The sequence below is a fragment of the Drosophila elegans genome, unplaced genomic scaffold (assembly GCF_018152505.1).
Source record: "Drosophila elegans isolate 14027-0461.03 unplaced genomic scaffold, ASM1815250v1 contig_229, whole genome shotgun sequence".
Lineage (NCBI taxonomy): Eukaryota > Metazoa > Arthropoda > Insecta > Diptera > Drosophilidae > Drosophila > Drosophila elegans.
The window spans coordinates 719538-736376 of record NW_024545601.1 but is presented as its reverse complement, the minus strand read 5'-3'; the positions used below and the strand labels follow the sequence as shown (position 1 = coordinate 736376).

The following is a 16839-nucleotide window of genomic DNA, read 5'->3' as shown; positions in this document are numbered from 1 at the left end:
TTTTGCAAACCCTCAAAAAGTATATTTTTCCTGGTTTCTGGGCAACTGGTCATTATCCACGACGACAACGGTCCACTCCACCAATCACTTTTTTCGGCCTTCTAACTCTATATAGCAAACATAGTACAAAAAATTACTTATTTATTGTAGAAAGGTGTACAAAATTTGAGCTAGTATTCTTGAATACAAATATGCATTTACTTTATGACTTTTACCAAGTTCCAACCATGAACTTATATGGCTGCCGTAAAAGAGATCAGAAATATTCTGAGTGTTCCTAATTGTTGAAATTATTTCGACAATATTTATCGGATGAATGAAAACAAAACATTTAAGGAAATATAAAATTTTCAATTTTATGTTTGGGAGCAATATATCCCGTCTGAAATCTATATTAATTTTAAAAAAATCTTCTGAAAATTTTGTTTTGATAAATGATAACACCCTCTAGGTATACTGAAAAAAAAAAGATTTCGAAGACTTTTGAGTTCTTATCATGTGTTGTAAAATGCTGTTTCATTTTGGTCTGGTCAGAAATGCATGTATATTTTTGTAATCAAAGAACTTACTGGGTATATTGAGCTAAGTTTTTGAACATTGGTAGAGATGACTCGGAGACGTCATTAACAAAAATTAAAACAGAAAAATCCCACTTTTTGATACTAGTTTTGAATGTTTATTTTGTCAGAATGTCACGTACGATGCCCTGGAATTGGCCATATACATATTTTTAAATCATTTCGCAATCTATTGTGTCTTTGTTTGATTAGTCCCACAGCACTATCAGCCTTACTTGCAAAAAATAACTCCTCTTAAAAAATTGCTCTTTATTTTTCCTTCTACTATATCCTATATTTTTCGAATATATGTTGGTAAGGCGCCATGAACTATAACCCAGCCAATGGTTTATCGCATTTATAACTTCTTACTTAGTTTTTGTTTCACTTCAATAAACCAATTTAAATAAAATTCAAATGGAATATTCGAATAAAGGTATATAGGTAAAAAAAGTGTTTAAAAATATTGCTTGACAAATTGGTCAGAAGTTATTAAAAAGCAAACTACTAATGAAAACTCAATTTTTTTTGTTTATATAATTTAACACATGTAGTATTTCCTATATAAGGTTCCAAAATGTTATTACGACCCAATAAAAACAATTGATAAAGTTTTTATTATTAAGATAACACAAAACATTTTGTTCCAAACTAATTTTTTTGCTAGTCTTAATTTTTTTGCTTGTCATTTATTCCAGATTGACTTAGCTGTGAACTCGACGCGTCCTCTGAAATATCTTCCTTAAATTGAGTCCATTTTATAAGTGTTTCAGGTGATCGATACAGAAATATAAGCTTTCCATATAAGTCCTCTTCAAGACGATATTCCTGTGTTTCACGAACTAAATATATATCATTGCATAACTTTAATACTCGATCGACGAATACCAGTTTTTAAAAGCTTTAATCTTAAGGTTTAAGGTGAATATAAGCCTCTATTTAGATTACCTCGGTAACACGGAAACTGAGTGAGCTAAGAAAAGGCGAAATTCACTGAGCTGGGCTCAATGATCATAACCGGACTGGGTGCAATTTCGTAAGCCACACTGGGCGTTGGTGATCCTCACCATGTTGTTTGGTTTTATTTTTGTTTGGTTCTATGTTGTGGTGTTTTATGTGTTGTGACGGTGGGCCGTCACACTCCCCCCACCCCGTTTGGGAGGTTGAAGTTTTTGTAATTTCTTTTTCAAGCGAAATAATGACACTCAATTTATACTTTAAGTGGTTGTGAGTTGACCAGAATTATACAAATTGATGACCTTGTCGTTTTTCTGGACTTTTTAATATTTTCTCGATGGTGATGAGTATCGAGCTACAGGGCCGCCTAAATTTCTCAGTGCCTAATCATTAGAAACTGTATTCCTCTAATTTTGAAACATTGAAGATCAAACCATGATATGTATTACATTCAGAGTGCTATGTAATGACTATCATAAACTCTATCATATGATTTCTACTTCTGACTCTTTACCAGTTTTTAAAAGCTTTAATCTTAGTTTACATAACACTTAATTAGTATTATGAATTGGATTTATAGTTTTGTATATATTTTGTTTAGTCTGTCCGCGCGTAACAAGCTTTACTGATCATAGTGCATCAACATCTAAAAAAAAAATAAAACAATCACGTACGAGGTTATCCAAACTGTCGCAATTATAGCAGAACATCCCAACGATGGAGAGGCCCTCACTCCATTGAATTTTTTGGTCGGAACGTACAAGAGCCCAGCTTGGAGGAATACAAAATATCGAACTTGACAGTCTGGCAACGTATCACCCACATTAAGGAAAAATTCTTTGAGCTCTTGTGGCGTGACTACCTGCACACCTTGCAAACCCTCAAAAAGTAGATTTTTCCTGGTTTTTGGGCAACTGGTCATTATCCACGACGACAACGGTCCACTCCACCAACCACTTTTTTCGGCCTTCTAACTCTATATAGCAAACATAGTACAAAAAATTACTTATTTATTGTAGAAAGGTGTACAAAATTTGAGCTGTATACTTGAATATAAATATGCATTTATTTTATGATTTTTACCAAGTTCCAACCATGAACTTATATGGCTGCCGTAAAAAAGATCAGAAATATTCTGAGTGTTCCTATTTGTTGAAATTATTTCGACAATATTTATCGGATGAATTTTACATAACAAAAAACAAAACATTTTAGGAAATATAGAATTTTAAATTTTTTCTTTGGGAGCAATATATCGCGTTTGAAATCTATATTAATTTTGAAAAAATCTTCTGAAAATTTTGTTTTGATGAATGATACCACCCTCCAGGTATACTGAAAAAAAAAGATTCGAAAACTTTTGTGTATTTATCATGTGTTGTAAAATGCTGTTTCCTTTTGGTCTGGTCTGAAATGCATGCATATTTTTTTAATCAAAGAACTTTCTAGATATATTAACCTAAGTTTTTGAACATTGGTAGAGATGACTCGGAGACGTCATTAACAAAAATTAAAACAGAAAAACCCCACTTTTTGACACTAGTTTTGAATGTTTATTTTGTCAGAATGTCACGTCCGATGCCCTGGATTGGCCATATACATTTTTTTAAATCATTTCGCAATCAATTGTGTCTTTGTTTGATTAGTCCCACCGCACTATCAGCCTTACTTGCAAAAAAAACCTCTTTAAAAAAAAGTGCTCTTTATTTTTCTTCTACTATATTCTATATTTTTCGAATATGTGGAGGTAAGGAGCCTGGAACTATAACCCAGCCAATGGTTTATCGCATTTATAACTTCTTACTTAGTTTTTGTTTCACTTCAATAAACCAATTTAAATATAATTTATATGGAATTCGAATAAGGTATATAGGTAGAAAAAAAGCGTTTAAAAATATTGATTGACAAAATGGTCATAAGTTATTAAAAAGCAAACTTCGAATGAAAACTCAATTTTTTTTGTTTATATAATTTAACACATGTAGTTTGTACTATATAAGGTTCCAAAACGTTATTAAGACCCAAAAAAAAAAACAAATGATATAATTTGCATTATTAAGATAACACAAAACATTTTGTTCCAAACTAATTTTTTCGCTAGTCTTAATTTTTTTGGTTGTCATTTATTCCAGATTGACTTAGCTGTGAACTCGACGCGTCCTCTGAAATATCTTCCTTAAATCGAGTCCATTTTATAAGTGTTTCAGATGATAGATACAGAAATATAAGCCTTCCATATAAGTCCTCTTCAAGACGATATTCCTGTGTTGCACGAACTAAATATATATCATTGCATAACTTTAATACTCGATCGACGAATGGTAAATCTTCAAACATTATCCGCCTATGATTGTTTGCTATAAGTGATCGAATTACCCTGGACACCTGGAATTACCCTGGACACCGTTTTTTCTAAAAAACTCATGGCCGAGGGAAAAGATTTATCATTAAATATGTACTGAGTGGTAATGCAGACAAAAAAATGAGTAAAATGCTCATAGGTGTGCGCTGCACATGCAGGGCTGTTATACAGCTTTGCATGTTTATTGTTCTTCGTATTTCTTATCTCGCTTCATTTGGCTCGTTATCTTTTCAGCTGAGCTACAGGGAAAACATGCTTTCTGCAAGTCAGTTATACAAAATCGCTGCAACAGCACAGCTAATAAAATCAAGAAATAATTTCAGTTGAACCTATCGTGCGTTTAATTTCTATTTTTAAACTAAAGGGTGGCATTTTGGTTGTTGTCCCCATAAGCATTTTGGTTACCCCGACGTGATATTAGGTTAATTCGGAGTCTGCAAATCAGCTTTTAACATTGTTTAATATCGTTTTAGCAATAACTTATTTTCGCTGTCGTTTGCTGGCCGGCCGGCCGTTTGTTTTTTTTTTTTTTTTAACATTTTTGCGCTGTAAAGAAGCAAAACTGTTTTGTAAACATTAAACATAAACGTTAATTGTTGTGCTGCAAAAAAACAAAAAAAAAATAATTGTTTAACCGCGTATCATCATATATGTGTAAATAACCGTGTATGTGTATGGTCACAAACATTACTTTGCCAAGTCAATGCGCTGTTTCTAGGCAATAATTCGGTAAAAAGAACAAAAACAAAGTCAAAGCTTCCGTTACGTTGTTGGCGACGCTCGGTGCATTAACATTTGCGCGGCAATAAGCATAGGGTGTTTCCTGCCCTCTGAATCCGGTTAGACAATTATAAAATGGTTAGCCCAGGAGACGCGATTCAGCCTCAAAATGATGCTCCCAGTGGGTGATCTCTATGAACTTGGAATTCGGTTCTGCACAGACTTCGCTGGAAAAACTGGACTTTTCGGAGATTAGTAAAGATACGCGGTTTGAATTTTCCGCAATCTTAATGGATTTAAAGGCGAAACTAAATCGGGCCCTAGCAGCTCTGCGCAAACTACATTTGCCGGGTTCCACAGCGGCCAATTCTACATCCCTTGATATTATAAACAATGCGGATCTTTCTCGATTGCCAAATCTAGAGATTGCTTGTTTTCAAGGATCGTACTCAGAATGGCCGGACTTTAATGCAACTTTTACCACGGTCATTGAATATGATGACGAGCTAAGTGATCTTGAAAAATTACAATATTTGAGGTCCTCTTTAGCCGGCGTGGCTTTGGAAACCATACGATCGCTCGAGCCCTCAAATAAAAATTTAAAAAGTCTTTAAATTTACTTATTAATCGATTTGAAAATAAAGTTTTACACTTTCAGGCACACGTTCAGGCAATATTTGAATTAAAAGGTGTCGAGAAGGGACCAGCTAATGGTCTTCGGGAGCTCAGCGCTTGGATGAATTCGCATCTTCGAGCAATTCGTATCCTGGCCACTGCACAACAAATTCTGGATGGATTTCTCATTCATATCATGACACACAAGCTGGATCAAAGGACCCGCGAAAAATGGGAAGATGATTTGTCAATCTCTGAGCTATCTACCTGGGATGCTATGGAGTCGTTTTTGGAGAAGAGGTGCCGGATGATGGAAAACTTGGACCAGCTGTGGTAATTCAAACACCACACCATAACCCAAGTGTACTGAGTACGTCAGCTACTAACTCAAACCATCCAATTTGCCTATTCTGCGATGCTAGAGATCATTATTTGCCAAAATGCTCACGATTTTTAAGCTTGAGTCCCAATCTTCGACATAGGGAAGCAAAGAAAATGCACCTTTGCCTCAACTGTTTACGCAAAGGCCATAGCTTGCACCAATGTAAGTCAACTCATTTTAAACATTGTCGCATGAAGCACCTTTCATTACTGCACATTATCCCAGAGGCATCTATACCATCGACATCAGTTTCATCTCCATCATCCGACCCATCTATAAGTTCTCAGCCATTACTTCATCATCACTAGTGTCATGATCATCTCCATTATCATAACCTAATCACCATTTAACGCACTCTCCACCACAAACCTTAAATACAATGCCAATGAATTACGTGCTGCTTCCAACTGCTATAATCTACGTAAAAAATAGAGTTGGTGCATTTATGCCTTGCCGAGCAATATTAGATTCAGCTTCTCAGTTAAACTTTATTAATACGCGCTTAGCTAGCCAACTTAATTGGATACTTAGACAATCGCACACACTAATTTCTGGGATAGAGGAATCTTCCATGAACTCTGATAAGGCATTCGATATTCTGGCGCAATCACGGGATGCAAGCTATCGTGCGTCATTCACAGCTGTTGTAACCCATGGTATCAGTGATTACCAGTCAAATTTCAATATAAATACTACGGGATGGAGGATGCCACAAAACATTTCGCTAGCTGACCCTCATTTCAAGCAGTCACAACGAATTGATCTTTTAATTGGCGATGGTCTGTTCTTCGAAATAATCGCTAAAGGGAAAATTAATTGGATAGCACGTTTCAAAACACCAAGCTTGGTTGGATAGTTTCTGGAGGGATGTCAAGTATGCTAAATCGTAAATCTGTCTTGGCTGCCATTGTCAAGGATCCTGCTGATCATTCAGATGATGACACACTTGCAGCCGTAGTAAAGCGGTTTTGGGAGATTGAAGACATTAGTTCAGAAAATCCATCAATGCTGGCCGAGGACTTACGATGCGAGCAGCATTTCAAAGAAAATTGCATCTTTTATCCAAAGCGCAGTATTCGGCATTTTAACAGGAATACACAGGCCACATGTTTCTCGCATTAAGGGATCCAGCGGTGCCACAATTTTTCTTGCCTCACCATGCTGTTCAGTACTTGAAAGCACTACCACTAAACTTCGTGTCGTCTTTGATGGTTCTGCTAAAAATACATCTGGGAAAGCTCTAAACGACTTGCTTCTAGCAGGACCAAAAATTCAGCAAAAAATCTTTAATATTTTGCTTCGGTTTAGATTATTTTAAGTTGCTCTTTGTGGAGACATCTGCAAGATGCACCGCTGCGTTAGTGTTTCGTACTCTGATGACTTTTTGCAATGTATCATTTGGAGAGAGCACTCCACAGATAAATAGAGAGCTTTATAAACTAAACACGGTAACTTATGGAACCAAGTCGAGTTTTCCGATCCGAAAATGGTGTTCGAATGAAGCAAGCGCTCTCGAAGGAGAGTCTGATCGCGATAAAGAGCAATTGATTAAATTCCACGACGGATCAGCTATCACCAAAGCTTTTTCTCTTTAACTTTTCACAAATTTTATCAAGTCAACGAGCAACAAAACGGATTGTGTTGTCAACAATTGCGAAATTTTATGATCCGCTTGGTTTAATAGCATCCATTGTTACAAAATTCAAAATTTATTTGCTTAAGCTTTGGAGCACTAACATGGATTGGGACGACACACTGCCAGAGCCCCTTCTTTCGTCATGGGGGGGGTTGACCTCTCAGTTGTCGATCGTCCAGAACCTAAAATTTGCAGGATTCGTAATGCAAACGCAGGCTTTCGTCGAGATGCACGGATTCTGTGATGCTAGCACAGCAGCTTACGGCGCGTGCTTGTATTTGCGGTCGGAGGCCAATGACAATGCTGAAGCACATCTACTCTGAGCCAAGTCTAGAGTAGCTCCCTTAAAAGCTTTAACAATACCAAGATTAGAACTTTCAGCAGCGTGCTTATTGGCTGAGCTTATCGTAAACGTTAAGGAAACCATAGGTTTTGATTGCACCTTTCACTGCTGGTCGGACTCGTCTATGGTGTTGGCTTGGATTCGGCAACCTCCAACAGAATTGAATCCGGAGGATGTGGTATAGCGTGGATGTACTCCCAAAGAATTGCTGGAGCACTCCCTTTGGGCAAATGGAACTCCATTTCTACTATAAGGAGCGTCGAACTAGCCCTCCCTATTAGATGCAGTAAAGAACCTTCCGGAACGGCGTTCCACGGCGCTAATTGGAACCGTTGTTTTAGCGTGTTTTCGCATACATTTATCGATTCATTTTAAATTGCAGAGCCAAATCATTACCTTCAACCATCTATCTTACCGTTGACGAGATCAGCTTCGAAACCGTTCTGCTTCTAAGGAGCATTCAACAGGTGCACATATCGGTGGAGTATGAGGTTCTTAGCCAAGGCTTCAATGCGAGCTTGGACTACGAGGCTAAGCATCCGATATTGTTACCTAAGGATCATCCGGTCACCAGGGCGATTATCGTCTATTGTCATGAGAAATACTTCCACGCAGGACCACAGGCGTTGCTCGCTGCTTTACGGCAAAGGTATTGGCCACTTGGAGGCCGAAAGTTCGTGGCTAGCGTCATCAACAAATGCGTCAGATGCTTTCGGATGAAGCCTGTGGCTTGGGAACACGTGATGGGTAGCCTGCCAGCAGGTCGAGTTCTGCCTAACCCGTTCTATCACAAGTCAGAGGCCCGGAACAAAGCACCCCACAAGTGCTACATCGCCGTCTTTTTCTGCTTTTCGACGAAGGCTGCGCACTTGGAAGTCGTCCAGGATCTCACAACGGATTCTTTCATGGCAGCTTTGAGAAGATTCATTAGCCTCAGAGGCGGTCCACGTACTATTTGGAGTGATAATGCGACAAACTTTGTTGGCGCTAAACGAGAGCTAGCGGAACTGAAGGAGTTATTTTTGAGCGAACCGCAGACGGCTTCAATAACTTCTTCCTGCTTAGCGAATGGGATTGATTGGAAGTTCATACCCTCGCGTGCCCCACATTTCGGTGGTCTATGGGAGGCGGCTGTAAAATCGGCAAAATTTCACTTCTACCGAGTTGTCGGTGCAGCCATCTTAGCCCTTGATGAATTAAGAATTAAGAACATATGAAATTTCTGCCATTCTTAACTCCCGTCCGCTTTGCACAATTTCAGAAAACGCTGAAAATTTTGAGGTGCTAACGCCAGCGCATTTCCTGAAAGGTTCCAACTACACAAGGTTTCCTGAGCCTGACGTTACTCATCTTAATGAAGGCCGGTTAAGCAGTTGGCAAAGAATAACACAAATGCAGCAGCACTTCTGGAAAAGATGGAGCAGGGCATCTGGTAAAGTGCTCATAGGTGTGCGATGCACATGCAGGGCTGTTATACAGCTTTGCATGTTAATTGTTCTTCGTCTTTCTTATCTTGCTGTATTTGTCGCGATATCTATTCAGCTGAGCTACAGCGAAAACATGTACAAAAATTTGAAGTCAAGCTTTCTGCAAGTCAGTTAAACAAAATCGCTGCAACTCCGAGCACAGCTAATAAAATCAAGAAATAATTTCAATTGAACCTATCGTGCGTTTAATTTCTATTTCTAAACTAAAGGGTGGCATTTTGGTTGTTTTCCCCATAAACAATCAGTTTCTTTCTTTTTTTATATCATTTTCCTGTAAATATAAAATTAACTTTATTAATTTTGGAAATAGGTATTGACACATCTATCCTGTAAATATAAAATTAACTTTATTAATTTTTAAAATAGGTATTGTCACATCTATCAGCTTGTGGCAAGTAAGTCATAACTATCGTATGGTTTAAGGTGAATATAAGCCTCTATTTAGATTACCTCGGTAACACGGAAACTGGTTGAAATGACTTGAGAAGAAAGGCCTTAGGTGCTTCCGGAAACGTAAGAAAAGGCGAAACTCACTGAGCTGGGCTCAATGATCATAACCGGACTGGCTGCAGTTTTGCAAGCCACACTGAGCGTTGGTGATCCTCACCAGGTTGTTTGGTTTTATTTCTGTTTGGTTTTAAGTTGTGGTGTTTTATGTGTTGTGACGGTGGGCCGTCGCACTCCCCATTTCCGTTTGGGAGGTTGAAGTGATTGTAGTTGCCTTTTAAAACGACATAATGACACTCAATTTATCTTTGGGTGGTTGTGAGTTGACCAGAATTCTACAAATTGATGACCTTGTCGTTGTTGTGGACCCATAATAAAAATTGTATGACCTATTTCGTCCATGATGAATAAAGCCAGGAAAGTGCATGGATTTTTAAAACGGTTAAAGGAATTCGGTTATCTGTATGTCACAAGGGCTTTATTTATTTTATTATTTGGAGTCCCTAATTTGGTGAGAATATAAACCGAAAAAAGTCTGTGCGAAAAAAACTTTTTAATATTTTCTCGATGGTGATGAGTATCGAGCTTCAGGGCCGCCTAAATTTCTTTTGAAATATTGTAGATCTAACCATGATATGTATGAACCATTTAGAGTGCTATGTAATGACTATCATAAACTCTATCATATGATTTCAACTACTGACTCTTTACCAAGCATTAAAGCACTCTTTAAAAGCATTAATCTTAGCTTACATAACACTTAATTAGTATTATTAATTGGATTTATAGTTTTGTATATATTTTGTTTAGTGTGTCCGCGCGTAACAAGCTTTACTGATCAAAGTGCATCAACATCTAAAAAAAAATAAAACAATCACGTACGAGGTTATCCAAACTGTTGCAATTATAGCAAAACATCCCAACGATGGAGAGGCCCTCACTCCATTGAATTTTTTGGTCGGAACGTGCAAGAGCCCAGCTTGGAGGAATACAAAATATCGAACCTGACAGTCTGGCAACGTATCACCCACATTAAGGAAAAATTCTTTGAGCTCTTGTGGCGTGACTACCTGCACACCTTGCAAACCCTCAAAAAGTAGATTTTTCCTGGTTTCTGGGCAACTGGCCATTATCCACGACGACAACGGTCCACTCCACCAATCACTTTTTTCGGCCTTCTAACTCTATATAGCAAACATAGTACAAAAAATTACTTATTTATTGTAGAAAGGTGTACAAAATTTGAGCTGTATACTTGAATATAAATATGCATTTATTTTAGGATTTTTACCAACTTTCAACCATTAACTCATATGGCTGCCGTAAAAAAAATCAGAAATATTCTGAGTGTTCCTAATTGTTGAAATTATTTCGACCATATTTATCGTATGAATTTTACATAACAAAAAACAAAAAATTGCTTGGGAGCAATATATCGCGTCTGAAATCTATATTAATTTTAAAAAAATCTTCTGAAAAATTTTTTTATACCTCTAGGTATACTGAAAAAAAAGATTCGAAAACTCTTGTGTATTTATCATGTTTTGTAAAATGCTGTCTGGTCTGAAATGCATGTTTATTTTTTTAATAAAAGAACTAATTGGATATATAAGCTAAATTTTTGACCATTGGTAGAGATGTCTCGGAGATGTCATTAACAATATTTAAAACAGAAAATGCCCACTTTTTGACACTAGTTTTGAATGTTTATTTTGTCAGAATGTCACGTCCGATGCCCTGGAATTGGCCATATACATTTTTTTAAAACATTTCGCATTTTTGATTAGTCCCACAGCACTATCAGCCTTACTTGGAAAAAATAACTCCACTAAAAAATGTGCTTTTTATTTTTCCTTCTACTATATTCTATATTTTTTGGATATATGGAGGTAAGGAGCCAGGAACTATAACCCAGCCAATGGTTTATCGCATTTATAACTTCTTACTTAATTTTTATTTCACTTCAATATAGAATATTCGAAGGAAGGTATACAGATAGAAAAAAATGCGTTTGAAAATAATCCTTGACAAATTGGTCATAAGTAATTAATTAGCAAACTACGAATGAAAACTCAATTTTTTTTTTTATATAATTTAACACATGTAGTTTGTACTATATAAGGTTCCAAAACGTTATTAAGACCCAAAAAAAAACAAATGATATAATTTCAATTATTAAGATAACACAAAACATTTTGTTCCAAACTAATTTTTTTGGTTGTCATTTATTCCAGATTGACTTAGCTGTGAACTCGACGCGTCCTCTGAAATATCTTCCTTAAATCGAGTCCATTTTATAAGTGTTTCAGGTGATCGATACAGAAATATAAGCTTTCCATATAAGTCCTCTTCAAGACGATATTCCTGTGTTTCACGAACTAAATATATATCATTGCATAACTTTAATACTCGATCGACGAATGGTAAATCTTCAAACATTATCCGCCTATGATTGTTTGCTATAAGTGATCGAATTACCCTGGACACCACGTACACAAATGTTGTATAAAGTCCAATAATCCTTAATTTAGTTAAAATCTTATTAAGATTTGTTTGATAATATTTATGGCACAAGTACATACCCCGTTTTTTCTAAAAAACTCATGGCCGAGGGAAAAGATTTATCATTAAATATGTAAAGGACGACTCCATTATCGCAGTTACTGAGTGGTAATGCAGACAAAATATCCAAATAAAAGCTATCGTCGCAATAATCATACATTTCCCACCATTCCTTATTATCAGCTTCTTTCTTTTTCAATATAATTGGACGGGTAAATTGTCCTGTAAATATAAAATTATCTTTATTAATTTTGTAAATAGGTATTGACGTATCTATCCTGTAAATATTAAATTAACTATATAAATTTTTTCAATAGGTATTGACACATCTATCAGCTTGTGGCATGTAAGTCATAGCTATCGTATGGTTAAGGGTGAATATAAGCCTCTATTTAGATTACCTCTGTAACACGGAAACTGGTTGAAAAGACTTGAGAAGAAAGGCCTTAAATGCTACCGGAGACGTAAGAAATGGCGAAACTCACTGAGCTGGACTCAATGATCATAACCGGACTTTGTGCAGTTTCGTAAGCCACACTGGGCGTTGGTGATCCTCACCAGGTCGTTTGGTTTTATTTCTGTTTGGTTCTATGTTGTGGTGTTTTATGTGTTGTGACGGTGGACCGTCACACTCTGAAGAAGGCCTTTGATTGTCCTGCTTGCCCTTCCTGCCGGGATCTCCTTCGGAATGTATGGAGCTGTCAGCTTGTGAGCAATTCTTTATATCTAGAGCTGTGCCTTAAAATTGTTGCACGTGAACTGTACTTCGTTGTTCGAGATAAACTTTTTCGGTGTTTCATACTGTGTTAGGCCTTGCACTAGTAGTTTTTTTATCACGATTTCCGTTGTTGCTTTCCCATTTCGAGAACTTGTCGAATACAAACAGTAGCATGTTTTTGCCGTGGCTACTTTTGTATCCCTAAATAGCCTGCTGTTGCTTTGCTATGGTTTTTCCTTAGAACTTAGTTTTAGTTATGACGACAAAGTGGTATCCCTCCAAGTACATCCGCATTTTTTGGACACACCAGTAGATTGCCAGGCACTCCCTTTCGGTAGCTGAGTATTTTTGCTCCGTCTTTTGACTGCCGTATGAGATAACGTGTTCGCCGTTTTCAACATCTTCCGTTAGAACCGCTCCTAATCGGCAGTTATTTGCGTCCGTCTGGAGTACAGGGGTTTTTTCAAAGTCAAGGCAATCATGTGTTAGAGATTTTTTCAAGTTTTTAGTTGCCTTTTCTGTATTCTCGTCCCTTTCAAACTTCTTACCCTTCTTACTAGGTTTAACAGCGGTTGCACCAGTTCCATGAAGTTAGGAACGAACCTTCTGTACCATGAACCTGCTTTGTTGTCTGTGGGCTTGGCATGTTGAGGATCGCTGCTGTCTTTTCTGGATCGGTGTGTGTGCCTCTTGCGCTGACTATGAGGCCTAGATATCTTAGCTCTTCTTTGAAGAAGTAACATTTCTCCGTGTTGATTCTTAGGGTTGCTTTGCGAAGTCGTCCCATTACTTCTTGCAGTTTCTCCCGGTGTACCCGTTTCGTTCGTCCGATACCACTATGTCATCCAGATATGCGAATGAGAATGGTTCCATCTCTGGTCCGATAACTCAATCTAGAGCGCTTTGGAAAGTCGCCGGTGCTGTGTGTAATCCGAAGGGCATTACTTTCCACTGAAACAGTCCGCGTCCTGATACAATAAAGGCAGTGTACTGTTTACTGTCTTCGTCCATCGGTATCTGCCAGTAGCCACTTTTCAGATCCAGTGTGCTAATGTATTGCACGGAGTTGGTTGAGAATGTGATCCATTCCGGGTACTGGGTATGCGTCTCGCTTAGATTTGTCGTTCAGTTGCCTATAGTCTTTGCAAAGCCTCCATTCCTTGTTTTTCTTCTCCACGATTACCACTGGCGAACTGTAGGCGGAGTGCGAGGGTTCTATGAGGTTCTGTGATATAAATTCGTCGACTTGTTTGTTTATTATTGATTGCACTGCTGGGTTCCGAGGGTAATACCTCTGTTTAATTGGGCGGTCGTGCTTCATTAAAATGTTGTGAATTGCAATGTGACTTACTCCTTTGATTTGGCTCATCAGGTGATTACCCGTTATTTCGTTTTGCACCCGGCACTCCGACGCTCTCTCTCCGGTTGCCGTCTTTTGAACCCTTCCTGTCCCTCTCTGCACCACGGCACCACACTCTCTCTCCGCACTACCGTAACTACGGGAGAATTCGCTGCGTATCTGGCAACCGGTAGGCCACTACTTGCGTGATTGATTGCACTGCTTGCTTTAATTTGTGCGGAATTATTTAACTCCTCACAAGACAATAGAGGAAAATTAAAGCAAATGCAAGGACTTCCTCTATGCCAAGTCAATGTCAATGTTTTTTGAACGCTTTCGTCCTAATTTTGTCGAACGTAAAATATTTAAAAACTTAAATTTATCCAGTGTCAGTAGATATTTATCTCCAGTAACTGGGAAGCACCTTAATCTTCCTGAGAAGAAGCCGTAAAGGAACTCTGGAGGTTATTAACTTTATCAATGTTCGATATGCGCTTACGAAGCTTGAAGGATTGACCTCAATAAAAAAAAAAACCAATATTGGTCGAAGAAATGAAGGTGGACAGAAGCTGGAGCTGAAATGCTTTTGAAGACCGTGCTGTAGTAGTTCTTCTACCCTTATGTACTTGTAATGCAAGGCCTCAAACTCTTATTAAGTGTTGTGAATGCCAGATACTCGTTCGCTCCAAGACATAGTTTTGCCACATTCCCAAACTGTAATTTGCTCACCCTCTAGGTTTTGAAAAGCGACGGTAAAGAGCACAAAGAGGCTTCACCACACAACGTTAAAGAATTTAAGACAGTCAACCTGATAATCCGCATACATATATCGGAGGGATCGAAATCGTAGTTCCTGAACACGACGGATCCATTCAATGTTGATTATTTGGGAACGACCTGTAGGTGAGCATTGCAAAAAAAAAAAACTATACATCTTAATGTTTTCCATATACTTGTGTTTTGTGTAAACAAATATAGTTAAACCTTTAAAGAATACAGCTTAATGTTTTGCATATACTTGTGTTTTGTGTAAACAAATATAGTTAAACCTTTAAAGAATAAATACCGTAGCTTTCTGCATGTCATCTTTATAAATATAGAATGGTCAATTTAAATACGTACCATCGTAGTCTTTTATAAATTGAGCATTCGCTTGTTGCTTTTGAACAGTAACAAATTTTGGCAAAATGTTTGGTATAACCACTTGTTCATTGCTTATTTTTGCAGACATAATTCTTATTAGCTTTTCCCTAGTATTAACTTTGTTTTTTGCAAGAGTATAAGCCGTTTCATAAATAATAACTTCTGGTGTCAGATTACACTTCAGTGCAAGAGTAAAACGAATTTCCATTGACATACCTAAGAAATATACATTTAATGGGTATGATTGTAATAATGTTAAATGATATAAATGCAGCCAAAAAAAAAAGGAAAAAATCAAGAACATTTTTCTTGACTTACGATCAGTCCGCTCGCCTGTTTTTGATCTCAATTTGTAAACGTTCATTCACAAAAATCGAACAAAATCGTAAGCACTTACTCTTTCGTTTATAAAAATTCGATAACCTTGTGTTGCTCTCAATTCGATTGTTTACATAAATCGAACGCCATTCATAAAACACAACTCTTCCGCTCATAAAAACGTTCAAAAATGTTTAGCCAAAAGGGTAAGCGTCTTCGAGCACCATCCAATATGGCGGATAAATTTTTTTTTCGGATTTCTTTTTGTGTGTGTAATAAATTAATTATTAATAAATCTAAACTTACCATTTTTCAAATCATCTAATAAACGTAGTTTATCAGGTGGCGACATATTCCACAGAGTTATGGAGTTTGCATAGAATTTAACAGCGGTAATGTCAACAGCGTCGTACACCATCATATGATCCGATGCAAAATTATCCAAAATAATACGGCTAGTTAAGTCTTGAAGGTCTGCATCTGAAAATTGGTATATGCCAGCATAGCTTTGGGATAAGAATATGGGTTCGTAATGACTAATTTTCACTGTGATGTCAGCCTTGCGTGGTATATTGGGTTTACCCACCGTTCCGACAAGAGCAAATAGAAACAACGGACTCCAAATTAGCGCTATGAGAACTAATATTATTGTACCACCAATCAAAAGTTTGGCATACAAAGCTTTGGGTTCTCCGCGTAGAACTGGGAAATCAGTATCCATTTGTCTATAGCAACGAACAATAAAAACCGACTGAAATATATCTTCCATTTTTATCCATTCCATTACTGTTAGTGTTGTGTCTATGCATACCCAGTCTAACATGGTTCGAAGAATATATAAAAACGGAATTTCCATATAACTAAGAAGGACAAAAAATAGGTATTCTGTATAATCAAAAAACAAGAAACTTACATTTTAAATGCTATATAATTTATCAATGAATGTCCTTTTGTAAATACATTTCCCAGAATCCGTTTTGGGTAACCACATCTTATTTGGTATGCAGATAATAGCATATGAAGGCATTTTATTAAATAGAAAAAAACCGGAGCCGATTCTCCAAAACTGTTCGCCGTCACATACGGCACTAAAAAGAACATCCAAATATGTATTCCGACAACAGTGATGATATGAAAAAATATTTTATATACAAGTGCTTTTCTAAGATATATTGCGCGTTCTGTAACAATTGTTATAAACTGGACAACTAACATTAGTAAAAAGCTAAAGGGAACTTTATTTCCTTGAATAT

The 16839-nt window shown here is 37.1% G+C and overlaps 1 protein-coding gene across 1 annotated transcript; it reads right to left on the bottom strand.

Moving 5' to 3' along the window:
* Positions 1-3617: 3617 nt before the first annotated feature.
* On the bottom strand, positions 3618-16635 carry LOC121467198 (piezo-type mechanosensitive ion channel component-like). The gene is made up of 6 exons (XM_041708532.1): positions 16500-16635; positions 15893-16446; positions 15248-15484; positions 12089-12290; positions 11994-12027; positions 3618-3899 (listed from the first exon to the last, which is right to left on the bottom strand). The coding sequence occupies exons 1-6, from the start codon at positions 16601-16603 to the stop codon at positions 3618-3620; spliced, it is 1413 nt and encodes a 470-aa protein (XP_041564466.1). The 5' UTR covers positions 16604-16635.
* Positions 16636-16839: the final 204 nt, after the last annotated feature.

Excerpts from the sequence above, each read along its gene's own strand:
- LOC121467198 (XM_041708532.1), bottom strand. The coding sequence starts at position 16,603 with ATGCTATTATCTGCATACCAAATAAGATGTGGTTACCCAAAACGGATT. Across the intron at positions 15,485-15,892 it reads ATTAGATGATTTGAAAAATG|GTATGTCAATGGAAATTCGT; the intron begins GTAAGTTTAGAT and ends TATATTTCTTAG. Across the intron at positions 3,900-11,993 it reads ATACAACATTTGTGTACGTG|GTGTCCAGGGTAATTCGATC; the intron begins GTGTCCAGGGTA and ends GGGTAATTCCAG.